General features: G+C 42.2%; 1 protein-coding gene across 1 annotated transcript in view; it reads left to right on the top strand.

The window, feature by feature from the left end:
* Positions 1–11,029: 11,029 nt before the first annotated feature.
* LOC135708064 (synaptic vesicle glycoprotein 2C) overlaps positions 11,030–16,412 on the top strand; it is a 54,856-nt gene continuing 49,473 nt past the window's right edge. Inside the window, exon 1 of the mRNA XM_065230011.1 lies at positions 11,030–11,281. Coding sequence (XP_065086083.1) covers positions 11,236–11,281 — 46 coding nt within the window. The 5' untranslated portion in view covers positions 11,030–11,235. The remainder of the gene's footprint in view (positions 11,282–16,412) is intronic.

Here is a 16,412-nt window from a genome sequence, read left to right on the forward strand (position 1 = left end):
AAAAGATAAGAGCAAGATTGGTCCGAGTAATTAAGGGCATTATGAGCATCAGAAGGATCAAGCATTCCACCTTTGAAAAGACACAAAGACACGATGAGAAACGATTCCAACAATCCTAACCAATTATGACATAATAAAGCTTCCGTAAATGTCTCTTCTCAGCCCTTCTAGATGATTCAATGGAGAAAACAAACATCCATCATCGGACCTAAACGATCAGCCCGACAACAGTCCATCACCAATGATCATTCTTATTGGCTATTTATTCTCGTTTCCATTCATCTCTCTTTCTCATCCACTTGATCTAAATTCTCCCTCTCTCGTCTCATAATCACTCACTCGCAACTTTCTCCATGCAGCCCCTTGTGAGCCCCACTGACTCGACTCAAACCACTCGGTCCCGAAACAAGTTCCAATCTGCATTCTCTCTCAATCCGATTCAACCCCCCACAAACAGAAGAGTAATATAAGTAGTAGTTGTTTGCGAGGTTTGATGATTTCACTTCTCTTTAAACGACGATGATGATGACCATAAAAACGATGATCAAGCCCATATTAAAATACACATAATATTTCTCTCGCCAGGCAGGCAGGAGAGAGCCAAGGAAGGCCAATAACATTCCATCTATGCTCTGATCCCGATCGGGGCCCGGAGTGTCCAGCAGTATCAGGTCCACACGAAAATCGCCGCTCGTCGAAGTTTCTCTTCTCGCTTCAAACCGGGCAACTCGTTCGTGGCCATATTATCGCGGGCAGCGAAACGTTACTCGAGCTGGACTGGAGCTGGAGGAGTTGGAGCTGGACTATAGTGAACACATATGTCTGGAAGAATGCCCACACCTCACCACACCCGTCCACAGTCGGGCCTAGTGAAAACCTAACGGGGATATGTTGGTGGTACGTGCTGCTGGTGTTGCTGCTGTTGTTGACTGACCGGTCCATGTGGCTTGATGGTTTTGAGTGTGGAGTGCTTGGTCGAAGCTCGAGACTGGTACAAGGTTGTGTCGACTTTAGTTGGTAATTCACACTGTGGCCACTTCGTCACTATGGTGCATGAATTATTGGTAATCACGAATCATAAACAATATTGCATTCGTCTAAAATGTACCACAATGTGATTTTTTTTTAAATCGATGTGCATTTTCCTATAATCATTTTCCACTATAGATTTATTGAATTTACCTCCGTCACTCCGTATTCTCCCTAACCCAATGGTCCCTTCAGAATCGATTTGCAAGAGAATATATTTCCTGAAGTATTTCCTTTTAATCAGTTATATTTGACTTTTGAATCGCAAATGGCAATATTTACCCAAGCAACCGTAAGTTGTTTAACAATTCACAGATCGAATCGTAAAAGACATTAGCATGAGCATGACTGACCGCCCTCGGTTGCTACTCCGTTATTCCCAACTGGTGATCTCAAAACTATATAAAAGGCAATACCAGGCCACGTCCGAATGCAGGTCAATGGATAGGAATACTTTGGCGTAATACTCGCTTTGTTAGAAGTCAAGAAATCCGAGGAGAAATCCTCTGCACTTCCACGAGAAATCACGGGGATGTTGGATAAAAGGGTTGGTAGGAGGATTCGTTTTGGCAAACGGTACGTTGAATTAAAGTTATGTGTCAGTCATGTTAAAAAAGAAAGCGACCAACGAACCTTGAATGTGAAGGGGCCTGAGATTAAACCCCTTGATGTTCTGCTCAGTAAGTAATAACGGTCGCTCAAAGGCCATCGAGCTCCTCATACCACATTACAACACTTATGTTCGAGTTGTCAAATACGATTAGGCCGAACGAGTAACAAGGTCAAACATTATTGCTTCAATATACCTCGAACGAACCAGTCATCTTTCAAAGAAGTAAAAATCAGCTATGATAAATTGTAGGATAAAGCTTGCTGAGCTGAGCAGATGAACCTGTTCCAATACACAGGTAATTTATTTCCTAAGGCTTAGTTCTCAACGTCAAAATTATGTAGTTTTCCGTGTCCGATTTCTTATAATGAGTATCAAGTACCCGATATATCTGTGTATTTCCTTGAAATGAGTTCTTGAAGTTTTGTGCCCATATACTTCTCATACTCTCAGAGCTAGCTGGTGCTGCTAGATTGCTGCTCCTCAATCCATTTACGCTGCAGCTCCGATATAATCTGCGTGATTGCTCTGTTGAAGGCATTTCAAGTGTCCTGCTCTCGACACATTTCATCGGCGACATTCTTCACGTCAAGGACGGGCATCTCGCTTCGTACTTCGGTACTTCCTGAAGCAGCCACGAACTGCGTCAGGTGAAATTTACCTCTCCGTACTTCCTCTGTTCACTCGGATCGAAAGAATCGGAATTACCCGATGACTCCATCTACCGTCGTGTTCCACTCCTATTTCCTCTAGCCAACGACTCCGCTCTCATAAACTTTCCGTACTCTTCCAGCTTCTCTCCGCCTGTAGCACTTGCTGCCCTTCGCCAGGGTGATGCCATTCCGGCGCTAATGCATACTGCTTCCGACTTAGTGGTTCTGTACGCACTCACGACTCGCATGGCCATGAACCGGAAGGTACTGCTCAGTTTCCTGGCTGGACTTCCATAACTCAGTATTGACGACGATACACTGGCCCCCCAGCTGCCGCTGTTGAACGCATTCTTGACGTCGATCGTTATCACGGCGCAATATAGATCATCGCTTCTGTTTGGACGCCTTCTCTCGACCACTACCCGAATTGCATTCACCGTTGATCTCCCTTTCCGGAATCCAAGGGGCTGATTAGGTTGTCCCTTTCAATTGACGATGTCTGTGACCAATAGCCAGCCATACGAACATTTCTACCCTTTTATACGATAGACGAGGATATGAAAGTCAAGGGGTGGTCACTCTACACACTTATTGTGTACCAAATTTTTCTCAGTGTGTCTCACGTGTGCCGCAGCTGTGCCAGCAGTGAAGAAAGTGTCAGTCATCGTACTGACTTTTGTTTGCTTGTGAATAATGGCATGCTTGGCAACCCGTTTCATTTGACAGTTCGAATGTATTGTTTTGAAGGAAGAATACAATAAGCAGTGGAATACAAACCAAGGCGATGATCTAGAGGCTGGAAAAACTGACCCGATTGGAGGATCCCCTCGAAAAGGCGATGGAGTTCCGAAGCAAAGACAGCATCAAAACGCATCTGATGGCATTCGGAATTTACAGCCGCCGGGAAAAGCTGCTGCGAATGTTGAAATTGCTGGAACTCTTTCCGGGATCGAAATCGGCTGCGGAGATCAGAAGGCTAACTGACATCGAACCGGTACAACGTGGATACAAGATTTGAGGAGGCCAAGCATGAGACGAAGTGTTCCTCTGCTAAAGACTGACTTCGTCAGTGGTTTGCATGTGCCCGTGGAGCGACAGTCGGCGAGACTAAACTAAAACCAGCATATCTGAAACAAGACAGAGCAGCTAGTTGTGGCGAGCCGTTTATCTTCCTTATTCCTTGGCCATTTCTCATATGCCACACAAAGCTACAGTGAAACGAACATAATTTTAGCATTTTTTCATATCATATCTGGTGCATTGTGGAATGTGGATTGATTGAGTGGAGTGTAATTATACATGCGATTTTGATTATTAGCGATTACCCTGATTTTGGTTTGTATTGCGTGGAATGAATTACTGTTCGGACAGGATAATGCCTGTGCCTATGCACTGTTGGCGATTCTAGTGGGGAATCCAGCTCGGTTTTGGGGAACTAAGCAATGATTTGACACATGCGCTGAGCAGGCGCAGAGAAAGTACAGTGATGCCAGTAACTTCAAAGATCATGAATTTTTCCTACCATGGGTGCCAAACTGTGTCAATTAGCGTGCCCATGTGTGCCCAAATATGATCTTGGCACACTGTGCGAAGTGACCAACCCCTTGATGAAAGTATTCAGTTGAGTAAAGTAACGTTAGAGTAAGGCAGGTAGAGAGTAGAAAGCGAGCAAGGACAACTTTGAGGAAGGTACGAATCGATTTGATCTGCCAAACTCCCCAGTTGGGGTGGGACGGTGAGGGGTGTCATCCCTTCCGCTACCACTGGCATAAAGAGATGATCGCCGATTTGCTCATGTACCTACGATGTATGGAAACAGATTGTACCACACTCAAGTCGTTATCCGAAGGGAGGCATCTAGTCGTAGGTTTACGGATGTTCCGGATCTTTCTGTTATCGAAAAACTGCCGAGTTCTAGGATCCATTTCATGAATTGACCAGGGAAGGACACAAGTCGTACAAAGCCAGTAAACATCCGAACCGGAACATGAAGCAGAATTCCGTGCCTTTTTTTTTAGTTATTAATTTATTTGTACAGGCTCAATCGAATAAACTTTACAGAGCCAAGTTATCATTTGCGTTATACATAATCGATGTCTTAAATCTAAATTTAAAGGAACTGAACCGATCACTCGCGGTCATCTCAAGGTTAGTAGAGATTTACAGTTTTATGGATGGGGAGAGGGAGGGGTAGGTGAATTCCGTGCCTCTTGTCACCTATATCGTTACGAATTATTACATAGGGGAGGAGGAGTAAAGCTTTCCGTTACGGAACAACGAGAACATTTTGTTTTTTTTTTTTTGTTTTTTGATGTAAAGTTTGAAAATACAGGCCAAAAAATGTCATCACTAAATCTTGCATGCAAAATGGATATGTTTTAATTATATATCTTGAGATTTTTGCTATGTTTAAACTTTCGAAAAGCAGGTACTCGATGGTACGCTGATCTAAAAATTAATGAAATTAGACGGGCACACCCCCCCCCCCGCTCATTTCATTATGTATTTTAGAGCGTTACGTAATAAATAGAACGGGATCATTTTCAGTGTTACGTTTTGTTCTAAAGGGGGGGGGGGGGGTCGAAAATATGTATTTTTAGCGTAACGTAATTAATGGACACCGTCCAACAATGTTAACCAAAGATCACAGCTCCAGTGCAGAAAACGGTTCCGTACCAAATAGGTCGAAACTGCACAGTAGGAGGAACGGGTGGTGGCGATGGATCACTAGGTTCCGGTTAATATTCCCAGCTACAGTCAGGAATCCTTATTGCCGGGGTAACGGGGGCGTGAATAAGAAACCGCGAATAAGGATACCCACAGCTTATGGGATTTTCCCTAATGGGGGCTGTAGTGGATTATCTCATTTGTTTCAATACATAAAGCTATACTGTCTTCGACAAAGTTGCTGTACTGGGTTAGACCAACAAGCCTGTGCCATTGGATTCAGGTTAAATTGGGAACTACGCCGCTAGAGGCGCTTCACTTTTATGTTACTTATGACGGGCGCTATAATATATGGATCATATTTACAACACAGAATATTTTGTGATCCTGGCCATATAGAAAGTTACTGTTTTGAACAAAGTTGTTCAGGTGACCAAGTCCTTTTGGATGGTGACCATATTAGTTCAGAACTCTCTCACTACGCAGCGTTAGTGTGCATGTGCAATTCCTATATAAACTGTATCTCGAGAGCCTGGCCATATAGAAAGTTGCTGTTTTCAGCAAAGTTGTGCAGGTGATCAAGTCCTTTCGGATGATGGTTATATTAGTTCAGAACACGCTCACTACGCGGCACTAGTGTGCAAGTGAATTTCCTGTATAAGCTGTATCTCGAGAACCTGGCCATATAGAAGGTTGCTGTCTTGAGCAAAGTTGTTCAGGTGACTAAGTCCTTTCGAATGATCATATTAGTTCAGAACTCTCACACTACGCGGTGCTAGTGTGCACATGAACTTCCTTAATATGTTATGTCTCGAAATCTTGTCCATATAAGATGTTGCTGTGCAATGTGAGGAACAGGAACCGGAAAAGGGATGAGGCCGGAAATAGATGTCAGATGCCATTTTGGAATCCAAGGTGGTGGCCAGCGGTTCAAGAAAAACTGTCAAATACCCTATAATACGGGTATTTCCGGAAAGGGAACAACGTGTAGAGGCCAGAAATCGATGCCAGACGCCATTTTGGAATCCAAGATGGCGACCATCGGGTCAAGAAAAACTGTCAAATACCCTACAATATGGGTATTTCCAGATAGGGAACGACGTGTAGAGGCCGGAAATCAATGTCAGATGCCATTTTGGAATCCAAGATGGTTGCCATCGGTTCAAGAAAAACTGTCAAATACCCTACAACATGGGTATTTTCGGTTAGGAGAACTTTAGAGACGATTCTTCTGACACCAAGTCGATGATTAACTCGAGACCTTTGACTTACGTGCCGCTGGAAACCGCCGATGAGGAATTGTTAACCCCAAACCACTTCCTGTTAGGGAGTTCATCGGGCGTAAAGCAACCACCATCGGAACCGGTAGACTACCGAACTAATCACATTCTTCCTTCCTTTCTTGCTCCGTTACCTGCTTAATCTTCATTGCCATTACACCGGGTTTCGGCTGTTCCTTCTTCTTTTCTCTACATCCTTCAAATTTTTCGGTACAGTCCAGTTTGCCGAAGAAAATTCAGCATATTTGTGGTTTGCTCCTCGGAGTTTCCTAGCGCATCTCGTAAGCTTGTTGTGTCAATGTTGTTCTCTTGTCGTTGTCTTTCATAGTTTTTGCACTGCAAAATCACGTGTCGCATGTCTAAAACCGTTCCACAACAACAACAACAACAACAACAACAACAACAACAACAACAACAACAACAACAACAACAACAACAACAACAACAACAACAACAACAACAACAACAACAACAACAACAACAACAACAACAACAACAACAACAACAACAACAACAACAACAACAACAACAACAACAACAACAACAACAACAACAACAACAACAACAACAACAACAACAACAACAACAACAACAACAACAACAACAACAACAACAACAACAACAACAACAACAACAACAACAACAACAACAACAACAACAACAACAACAACAACAACAACAACAACAACAACAACAACAACAACAACAACAACAACAACAACAACAACAACAACAACAACAACAACAACAACAACAACAACAACAACAACAACAACAACAACAACAACAACAACAACAACAACAACAACAACAACAACAACAACAACAACAACAACAACAACAACAACAACAACAACAACAACAACAACAACAACAACAACAACAACAACAACAACAACAACAACAACAACAACAACAACAACAACAACAACAACAACAACAACAACAACAACAACAACAACAACAACAACAACAACAACAACAACAACAACAACAACAACAACAACAACAACAACAACAACAACAACAACAACAACAACAACAACAACAACAACAACAACAACAACAACAACAACAACAACAACAACAACAACAACAACAACAACAACAACAACAACAACAACAACAACAACAACAACAACAACAACAACAACAACAACAACAACAACAACAACAACAACAACAACAACAACAACAACAACAACAACAACAACAACAACAACAACAACAACAACAACAACAACAACAACAACAACAACAACAACAACAACAACAACAACAACAACAACAACAACAACAACAACAACAACAACAACAACAACAACAACAACAACAACAACAACAACAACAACAACAACAACAACAACAACAACAACAACAACAACAACAACAACAACAACAACAACAACAACAACAACAACAACAACAACAACAACAACAACAACAACAACAACAACAACAACAACAACAACAACAACAACAACAACAACAACAACAACAACAACAACAACAACAACAACAACAACAACAACAACAACAACAACAACAACAACAACAACAACAACAACAACAACAACAACAACAACAACAACAACAACAACAACAACAACAACAACAACAACAACAACAACAACAACAACAACAACAACAACAACAACAACAACAACAACAACAACAACAACAACAACAACAACAACAACAACAACAACAACAACAACAACAACAACAACAACAACAACAACAACAACAACAACAACAACAACAACAACAACAACAACAACAACAACAACAACAACAACAACAACAACAACAACAACAACAACAACAACAACAACAACAACAACAACAACAACAACAACAACAACAACAACAACAACAACAACAACAACAACAACAACAACAACAACAACAACAACAACAACAACAACAACAACAACAACAACAACAACAACAACAACAACAACAACAACAACAACAACAACAACAACAACAACAACAACAACAACAACAACAACAACAACAACAACAACAACAACAACAACAACAACAACAACAACAACAACAACAACAACAACAACCATCTGAACCAGACCACAATAAGAAACCACTAACCGTAAACCTGTTCTAATCCACCTGAAATGACTAACGAATGGAAGACTTTGACTACCCAGCCATGCAATAGTCTCATTCCGTGCCTTATGGCAACTTGATGATTCTATTGTGCTCATCTTTTGGCACCACCCAGGGGAGACTTGGTCCTGTACCCAATGCTTAACTTATCTCCATTCCACTCAGCTACTCGCAATTTCTTGTGATACAGTGGGCGGAATATTATTATATGAGACAATTCAATGCAGACGTCTTTCCAAATTTGGCAGATCGACAGGTAATCGATGAGTTACCACGATGGTTGCTAATCAACAACTCGACAACATCTCATCGTCAACGCATGCTATGAGAATTTCCCATTGCAAACAATAACGAAATGACGTCATCGAGCTATCGATCAACTACCCTGGTTACCACCTGGTACCTTGCACAATGCTAGGAGGCGGACCGGAAGAATCGATGAGCAACCTCCCCCGGCGAATAAAATGGTTCGATGAGGTACGAGAAATTCGGGAAGGCGACTTGGTGCTGATGGTAGGTGGCGCGGTGCGAAACCAGTATGTAAGAGCGAGAGTTGAGAAGGTGTTCATGGGACGCGATGGTCGAGTTCGTCAGACGCTGGTGCACACAGCAGTAGGAGTGTACTAACGGCCGGTATTTAGACTGGCATTGCTCGACGTTGGATCGGATGATGAAGCCGTTGAGAAGTCTTCAGGAAATGCAGATCATCACCAGGCTTCACGGGCTGGGGATTGTTACGGCGAGCAGACGAAGCCCCCCGGTTCAGTCGTTACTGAGCTACCTGATGGCGAGGCGCATGATCGGAGCAATCTGTCTGTTAGTCGTCAAATCTGATCATCTGTCAGTTGATCGAACCTGAGTCATGATCTTTTGTTCATTTATACGTGTGAAAACGAAAGTGAAAGTATCTTCAACCTATAAAAGTATGTTTCGATAATTGGCAAATATTGTTATAATTATAGTACATAATTAGAATTGTAAGTGCTTTTCGTATATTACTTGAAATGCTATAATTTAAATTAGACATTGTATCGAGTAGAACTGCATTCCGAACGTTGATTACATCGCAGGTGACTGTGGAGAATTGTAAAACGTAAACAAGAGAAAAGACAGTGAGTTATAATTAATTTCGTGCTAAGAGCGATTACCAAGATTATGAGTTAAATTTTGATTGAAGGATTTCTAAATTTGTTACCTAATGTTACTATGTTTACAATTTTGCAGCTAAAAGTATAAATAAATCATAATTTGTGCTAAACGGACTCGGTCATTCGAACAATATTTTTATCTAGCTCTCTTCTATTTCGGTTTTAATATCCCAATAAATCATCGTCACATTTCCCATCCCACACCCATCGAGACTCATATTGCTAGCAATTAGCACTGAACAGTCCCCCACCAAACGCACCAACCCAGATTTTCACCCTGAAAGCAACTTTTCCCAAGCCAAATTGAGTGATCTCTCCCGGATCGTCCCGTCCGTCTCATTCCCCCCGATAGCAGCCAGAAGCCAACCGCACAGCAAGGTGTTGACATGGATCCTCCGCCAACCTGTCAGTCATCCAACGCCGTAGTCAACGAGCGAAAGAGATCTCCCGCAACCTCTTCACGTTCGATTTCTATTTGGTCTATCTGCCGGTCAGTCGGTGAAGCGAAAATGGAAAGCTGCAGCAGGTTATAATGATAAAATTATAAAACCGATAATGTGCAATAATTTATGAGATAATGGCTGGAAACTAGTACTGGCTTCTGCGGCCGTCGTCTACTGTACAGTAGTTTTATGTGGGGCGGAGGCGAAACTGCAATCTTCGTGGCTCAACCATCAACATCTAGGCAGCCGACCCGATCCGACCCGGTGAGGAGGTGCGTTGAATGTGGTAATTTGGTAATTTACAACTAATTTGAACGTTGCAATTGTTACTGATATACTGTGGAAGGGGTATAGAAGCCACAGTCGATGGAGTTCGCACCCATTATGAGCCAGATTACGCCAGTGGTAGAGGAGTACGATTAAAAACCATTTTCCCAAGGCTAGCTGAAATTGAAAATAGGTAGATAGATAATAATTATTCCAGTCGAAAGGCTGGGCTGCATTTCAGTCTATCTAAGGTACGATTGTGCTGCTGCCGTTGAAAATGCACTTCTGAGCTTAATACAAAATGCCAACCCTTTCCATCTGACCCCCCCCTTCTTCAAGCATTATGCAAGGCTTGATAAGCCGCGACGAACGACGCTTGGCAACTTAATTTTAGCCACGCTGCGACTGCACTTTACTCTCTCTCCCTCTCTCAAACCGATTATTTTCGTTTTAGACGATGATAGTGTTATGTAGAAGTACTTTTGCTTTCAGAACACGAGTGCCCGGCACCAACAGATCTCAGGTGTGGGTTTTTCTGAGTGAAAACACGTCGCCTTAGAACATCAGGTAGTGCAATCTCCGGGCGCTTCTGTTGCAGCTGATAAGGATCCCTGCACATGCTACTCTGCAGTTGAAGACGATGGGAGGGCGTGAATCAACAGAGCCCCAATCCATCACGGTGGAGTCATCACAAAGAGTCGGCGTCGTTGTTTTTAGCTTAAAACTGAGCGAAATGTTTACTCAAGACATCTCTTCTTGAAAACAATTATGTGTCTAGAAGCTCAGAGCAGTCGGTTGGGTACGACGGACGGCGCTGCTCGGTCTGACGAGCAACATTTATTGCAGTTCTACGGGAGACTCTGATGGGACGACAAGTGCGAACTGCTACATCATTGAGTGATCTGAAGTGAATCGAAAAATTTTCGGGAAGAAAGTGATTGTCGTGGAAGAAGGTAGACAAATAAAGACAATTTCGGCGGCACGCTTCTTCTATAAATCGGCGGTGCGATGGCGGATCAACGACCTAGTAATGAAAACACAGATGTTGCGGCAAGTAAATATCCGTCGTGTGTGCAAATAGATTATTTATAGAATAATAGAATTTAAGTTCAATGCTTTTGCAGAAGCAACATACAAGCAATGATGCGATTATAAGCGTGGAAGTCCTTTGGTTTCTACGGCGCACTCATTCCTAAGTACGCAGAAGACACCAAGTCGATACAAACGTCCAAAACGCACTTTTCAGGAGTCCACCTTAATTTGCAAATAACAATACTGTGTTTTGAATCTTGTTGTTGTTGTTGTTTACGTTCAATTTGAGCTAGGTGAACTTCCGCTGTATGTTTGTTTGTCCGGCTACATATTACATCTTGATAATGAATCTTATGCCACCTGGAAGAAAAGGGCTATCGCATGGAGCTAAACATTGGATTACAGGAATTTATAGCACTAGTGTCTTTGAGTTTACAGTAGTCAAACTACTCAGCGATATGAAGATTTACTTAGGGCAAACAACACAAACGGAAGGATTTATGGGAGCTGTTTCATTTCTGAAGATCATGACGGGGCTACTTTCAACTAGAGAATAATATTCATTGCAGTACAGAGTTTCGAATGCTTACACGCTTTAAATCAAACGTGCAGAGTGTGTCGACCTAACGGCCCGTTGAAATATTACGTTACGCAAGAGGGGGTGGAGAATAGACTGGCTACGCGTTGCACGCCTTATATTTGGCATACACACTTAGACATTATTACGGACTTCGAAGAGGTTTACCGAACTTTCAACAGCTGAACTATTCGGTCAAAATCAGGCTTTAAATTCCTTTGTTCCAAACAATGAATCCTGATGACTGCGGGCGTCTTAGTGGAATACCTGTATAAAGAGAGAGAGAGAGAGGGATTAGTAATTTCCATTTAACTCCACTACCATATTTGCTTATCCTTGACAGATACGCGTATTTCGTCTACAATGTGCAGACTTCTTCAGTGTCTTGGACGAAATACGCGTATCTGTCAAGGATAAACAAATAAGGTAGGGGAATTAAATGGAAACCATTACCAAACAACTTCACCAGGTGGATCAAAGTAGGCCGCTGTGAAAATTTAACGTGATGTTTTATTCTGCCGTGTTTTTTTCGTTCGTAAATAGAAGAAAAAGCATTTTAATAGGTATTCTAAAGTCAGGCTAAGTTTCCATTATGAGATTAACGCATAAAAAATGTGTGTGCCGACAAGTATTGTGTGCTCGTTGTTGTAAATAATGGAGAAAACTAGGACGAACTCGTGAAATACAATATTCGTTTTGAAGTTGTGCTGCGAAATAGATTGCGTGATTTCAGCTAGGTGAATAGAGGAAGGCGTCACTTGCTACTTGCCAGTAGAAATTTGGGAATATTTTTGTGTTGTAGAAAACATTCCCACTTACGAAATTCCGTCTCATTTCTGGGTATGAACATAGTCGAGCGAGAAGACGATTTTTCTGCGGTTCTTTTTTCACGTAGTGATTTTCGGTATTTAAAAACGTTATCAGCTGTGGTTTTGGTACGATTGTTCGGATGATGTAGAGTTTTGGTGGCGTTGATTCGGTCATTGTTTGGTATTATTTAGTAGAAAATTTAGTAGCGGACTTTTTTTTACGTAAAACTACGTCTTTGTCGACTATACTGGGGTGCAAATTAAAAAATATGTATGGTGAAATAGTGTTAGGTTTTGAACGCTTGTAACTTTGTCATTTATAGATGAAATTAAAATTCAAATATGCTAATCGATAGGATATTACTTTACGTATCTGCTGAAATAGATAATTTTCCAATGTTCCACAAGAAAACTTTTGAAAAATGAACCAAATTATAATTTTATCACTGTTTTCATGAAATAAACGTTTTCCCCAAACCCAGTCATCAGAATCGAGTACCATTTGGTTGCACATCGTTCTGCTTGAACCTGAAAAGATATAAAACAGCGCTGATGTCGTGCCCCTAATTATTAATGCTTCGGACGGCGTGGCACTGGGTTAATGTGGTGTTTACATCTATGCGGATTTGCTAGCGCTAGTGTACTAGCACTGTGCAAGAAGTACATCAACCGGCAACACTGTTAGCTACGTATACCGCTGCGTTTGGTCGTTAATTATTTGCACTTGTTTATGTTGTTATTACGGTTATAAATTATACCTTCATCGTTCGATCGTCAGTTTATGTACTAAAGGGTGATACGGTCAAAATTTGGTCAAGGGAAAACGCGTGTAAATCGGTGAAATCGTTTACTTAAAAAATCAAATTAAATTTCTTTTTCAAGTTCAATTAGTATAAAATTCAGGAAAAATATTCAGTTAGGCTTCCGCTTTTCCAAATCCGAATTGCCGGGCCTTACGCTTGACCCCTGCCATCAGATTTTGTACAGCCACCTTGTCCACCTTCTTCGCCGCAGAAAGCCAGTTTGCCTTGAACTGCTGCTCGCCCTTAGCAGTTTTTTTTGGTCTTCTTTAGGTTCCGCTTGACAATAGCCCAGTATTTCTCAATTGGGCGGAGCTCTGGCGTGTTGGGAGGGTTCTTGTCCTTGGGAACCACCTGCACGTTGTTGGCAGCGTACCACTCCATGGCCTTTTTACCGTAATGGCAAGATGCCAAATCCGGCCAAAACAGTACGGAACAACCGTGTTTCTTCAGGAAAGGTAGCAGACGTTTATTCAAACACTCTTTCACGTAAATTTCTTGGTTGACAGTCCCGGAAGCTATGAAAATGCTGCTTTTCAAGCCACAGGTACAGATGGCTTGCCAAACCAGATATTTCTTTGCGAACTTTGACAGTTTCATGTGCTTGAAAACATCTGCTACCTTTCCCCTTCCTTTTGCCGTATAAAACTCCTGTCCCGGAAGCTGCTTGTAGTCGGCTTTGACGTAGGTTTCGTCGTCCATTACCACGCAGTCAAACTTCGGCAGCATCGTCGTGTACAGCCTCCGGGATCGCGCTTTGGCCGTCGTATTTTGTTTATCATCGCGATTTGGAGTCACTACCTTCTTGTAAGTCGATAGTCCGGCTCGTTTTTTGGCTCGATGCACGGTTGTAGACGATACACCCAGCTTATTTGCGGCATCTCGGAGAGAGAGGTTAGGGTTTCGCTTGAAACTACCGGCAACTCTCTTTGTCGTCTCAGCGGCTTCCGGTTTTCGATTTCCCCCCGATCCAGACTTCCTGGCTGTCGACAAACGTTCCCCAAACACTTTAATTACATTTGTAACGGTTGATTTGGCAACTTTTAGCGATTTTGCCAACTTTGCGTGCGAGTAGCTCGGATTTTCGAGATGCGCGAGCAAAATTTTGATACGCTGCTCTTCTTGCTTGGACGGCATTTTGACAACTTGTAGCGCGCAAAATGCGGCTAACGGTTTTCCGTCTTCTGGATCGTTCCCTGGCTCGATAAACGGACGGCTTAAGCGCCACCTCCAAGGAGGACCGTCCGTCGAGTCTTGTTTGCCCGGCTAGAAACCCGACCTCAGGGCGGGTTTGTTCAATCAGAACCAAAAATTTAATTTCAAAACGAAACAGAAGACTCAAACAGCACGATGGATCGAGATTCTCCACACAAAGAGGTCGCCACAATCGCAACGAGAGAATAGTTGATGCTACCGGTCGTTCTACCTACTCACGAAAACAACACTCACCAGTATCATCACCGGAGGAACTCACTTATTCAAAGATCCCCGCCGATCGAGACACGTGAGTGGAGAGACTGATTTCCCAGGCAGTCTAACCTGGCGTACAAGAACATTAACACAAAAAAGTAGAACGACGCGAAATGTGAGAATACTCGAAACCAAAAATAAGTTACATGGAAAACTTTAACATTTAACGGAAAAACATTTATTGGGGTAAACTACTATAAAACATTTAAGTAACTTTATTTAATTGTATAACCTAGGTTTTCATTTTTCGTGTTTCTTCCTCTCTTGTTCCCTACTGTGTGCGGATTTTGATCTAGTGATCGCTAGCTAGCTTTTCTCATCGAGTTCTTCGTGGTATGTGTGTGGTGTCGTTAACGCATGCGCATGGTTAGATAAATTGTTGGGTTTACTCACGGTACCGAAATAGCTGCCTGATGAATTGGTCGGCAAAGCAGATACCGGCTGGTTTGCCGCGGTATTGTGGCTATCGCCCGAAATGCGGCGATTGGCGATGATGCTGCGGAAATTCCCAGTCGATGGATGGTCTCGAAGCTGGTACTGAAATCGCGCCGAAATATGAATTGGCGCTGTAGACGATGTTGGGACGTCGATGTACGTGGCGGAAATGGCAAAATGGCCGCTCTGTCGAAACGGTTTGTTTCCTTCCGACGCGTCGCGCTTTATCTCGAGATGCGGTGTGCCGAGCTTCTTCCGTATATCGCTAGAAGCGAATCCTTTTCTCTACGTACGCACACACAAAAATTGACCGCACGTCAACTTTGACCTAACTGATGAACTTTAGGCAATTAAAACACACCGCGACACAAGAAAACTATTTCACGCACTCTCGCCTCTTCCACGGTCCAGGTCAAAATTGACGAGTGGACGTTCCGAAAACCCTCAGATCAAATCGTGATCATAGTCTTCGTGGCCGGAAGTACGTCAATTACCGAAGTAATTAACGACCTTTTCAAACGACAAATCTCATCAACTACGATCTCGAGCCGATTTTACACTCTATCTCTTTCTCGCTCGTACCGTTTGATTAAACTGTCTCGCTTCAATCTATTTCTGGTTTGATTGATTTTTTTACGAGAGAGAATGTTCGGATTCGAACCTCGGACTTTACGACGAGTCTCGCAAACCAGTGAACGTTTCCAGTGGCGGATCAAATGAATTTTGGAAGGCAGCTTGTATGCAAGCGTTTCGTTTTTATGCGGATTTACAATTCGTTTCATTTGTAATTGTGATTTCAATTTAATTCAAGTGAACATGTAGTTATTATGTAATGAATATAAATGATAAATAAATAACGTGAACGATAATTATTAATGGAATTCAAAAATAGATGGAAAAACAGAATATAAATTCAAATAAATAAGTGGCAATCCTTAAATTAGTTAAATTATATTTACATAAAAGTGACCATGCTACAAACTGAAGAGTGAATTCCAAAATCAAAATAGGAGCAACATTCTACACACACACACCTTCAAAATGAGGGGTGTTCAGGTTTTT

This window comes from Ochlerotatus camptorhynchus, unplaced genomic scaffold (assembly GCF_037179485.1).
Source record: "Ochlerotatus camptorhynchus isolate MF236.1 unplaced genomic scaffold, CSIRO-AGI_Acam_v1.1 ptg000325l, whole genome shotgun sequence".
NCBI lineage: Eukaryota > Metazoa > Arthropoda > Insecta > Diptera > Culicidae > Ochlerotatus > Ochlerotatus camptorhynchus.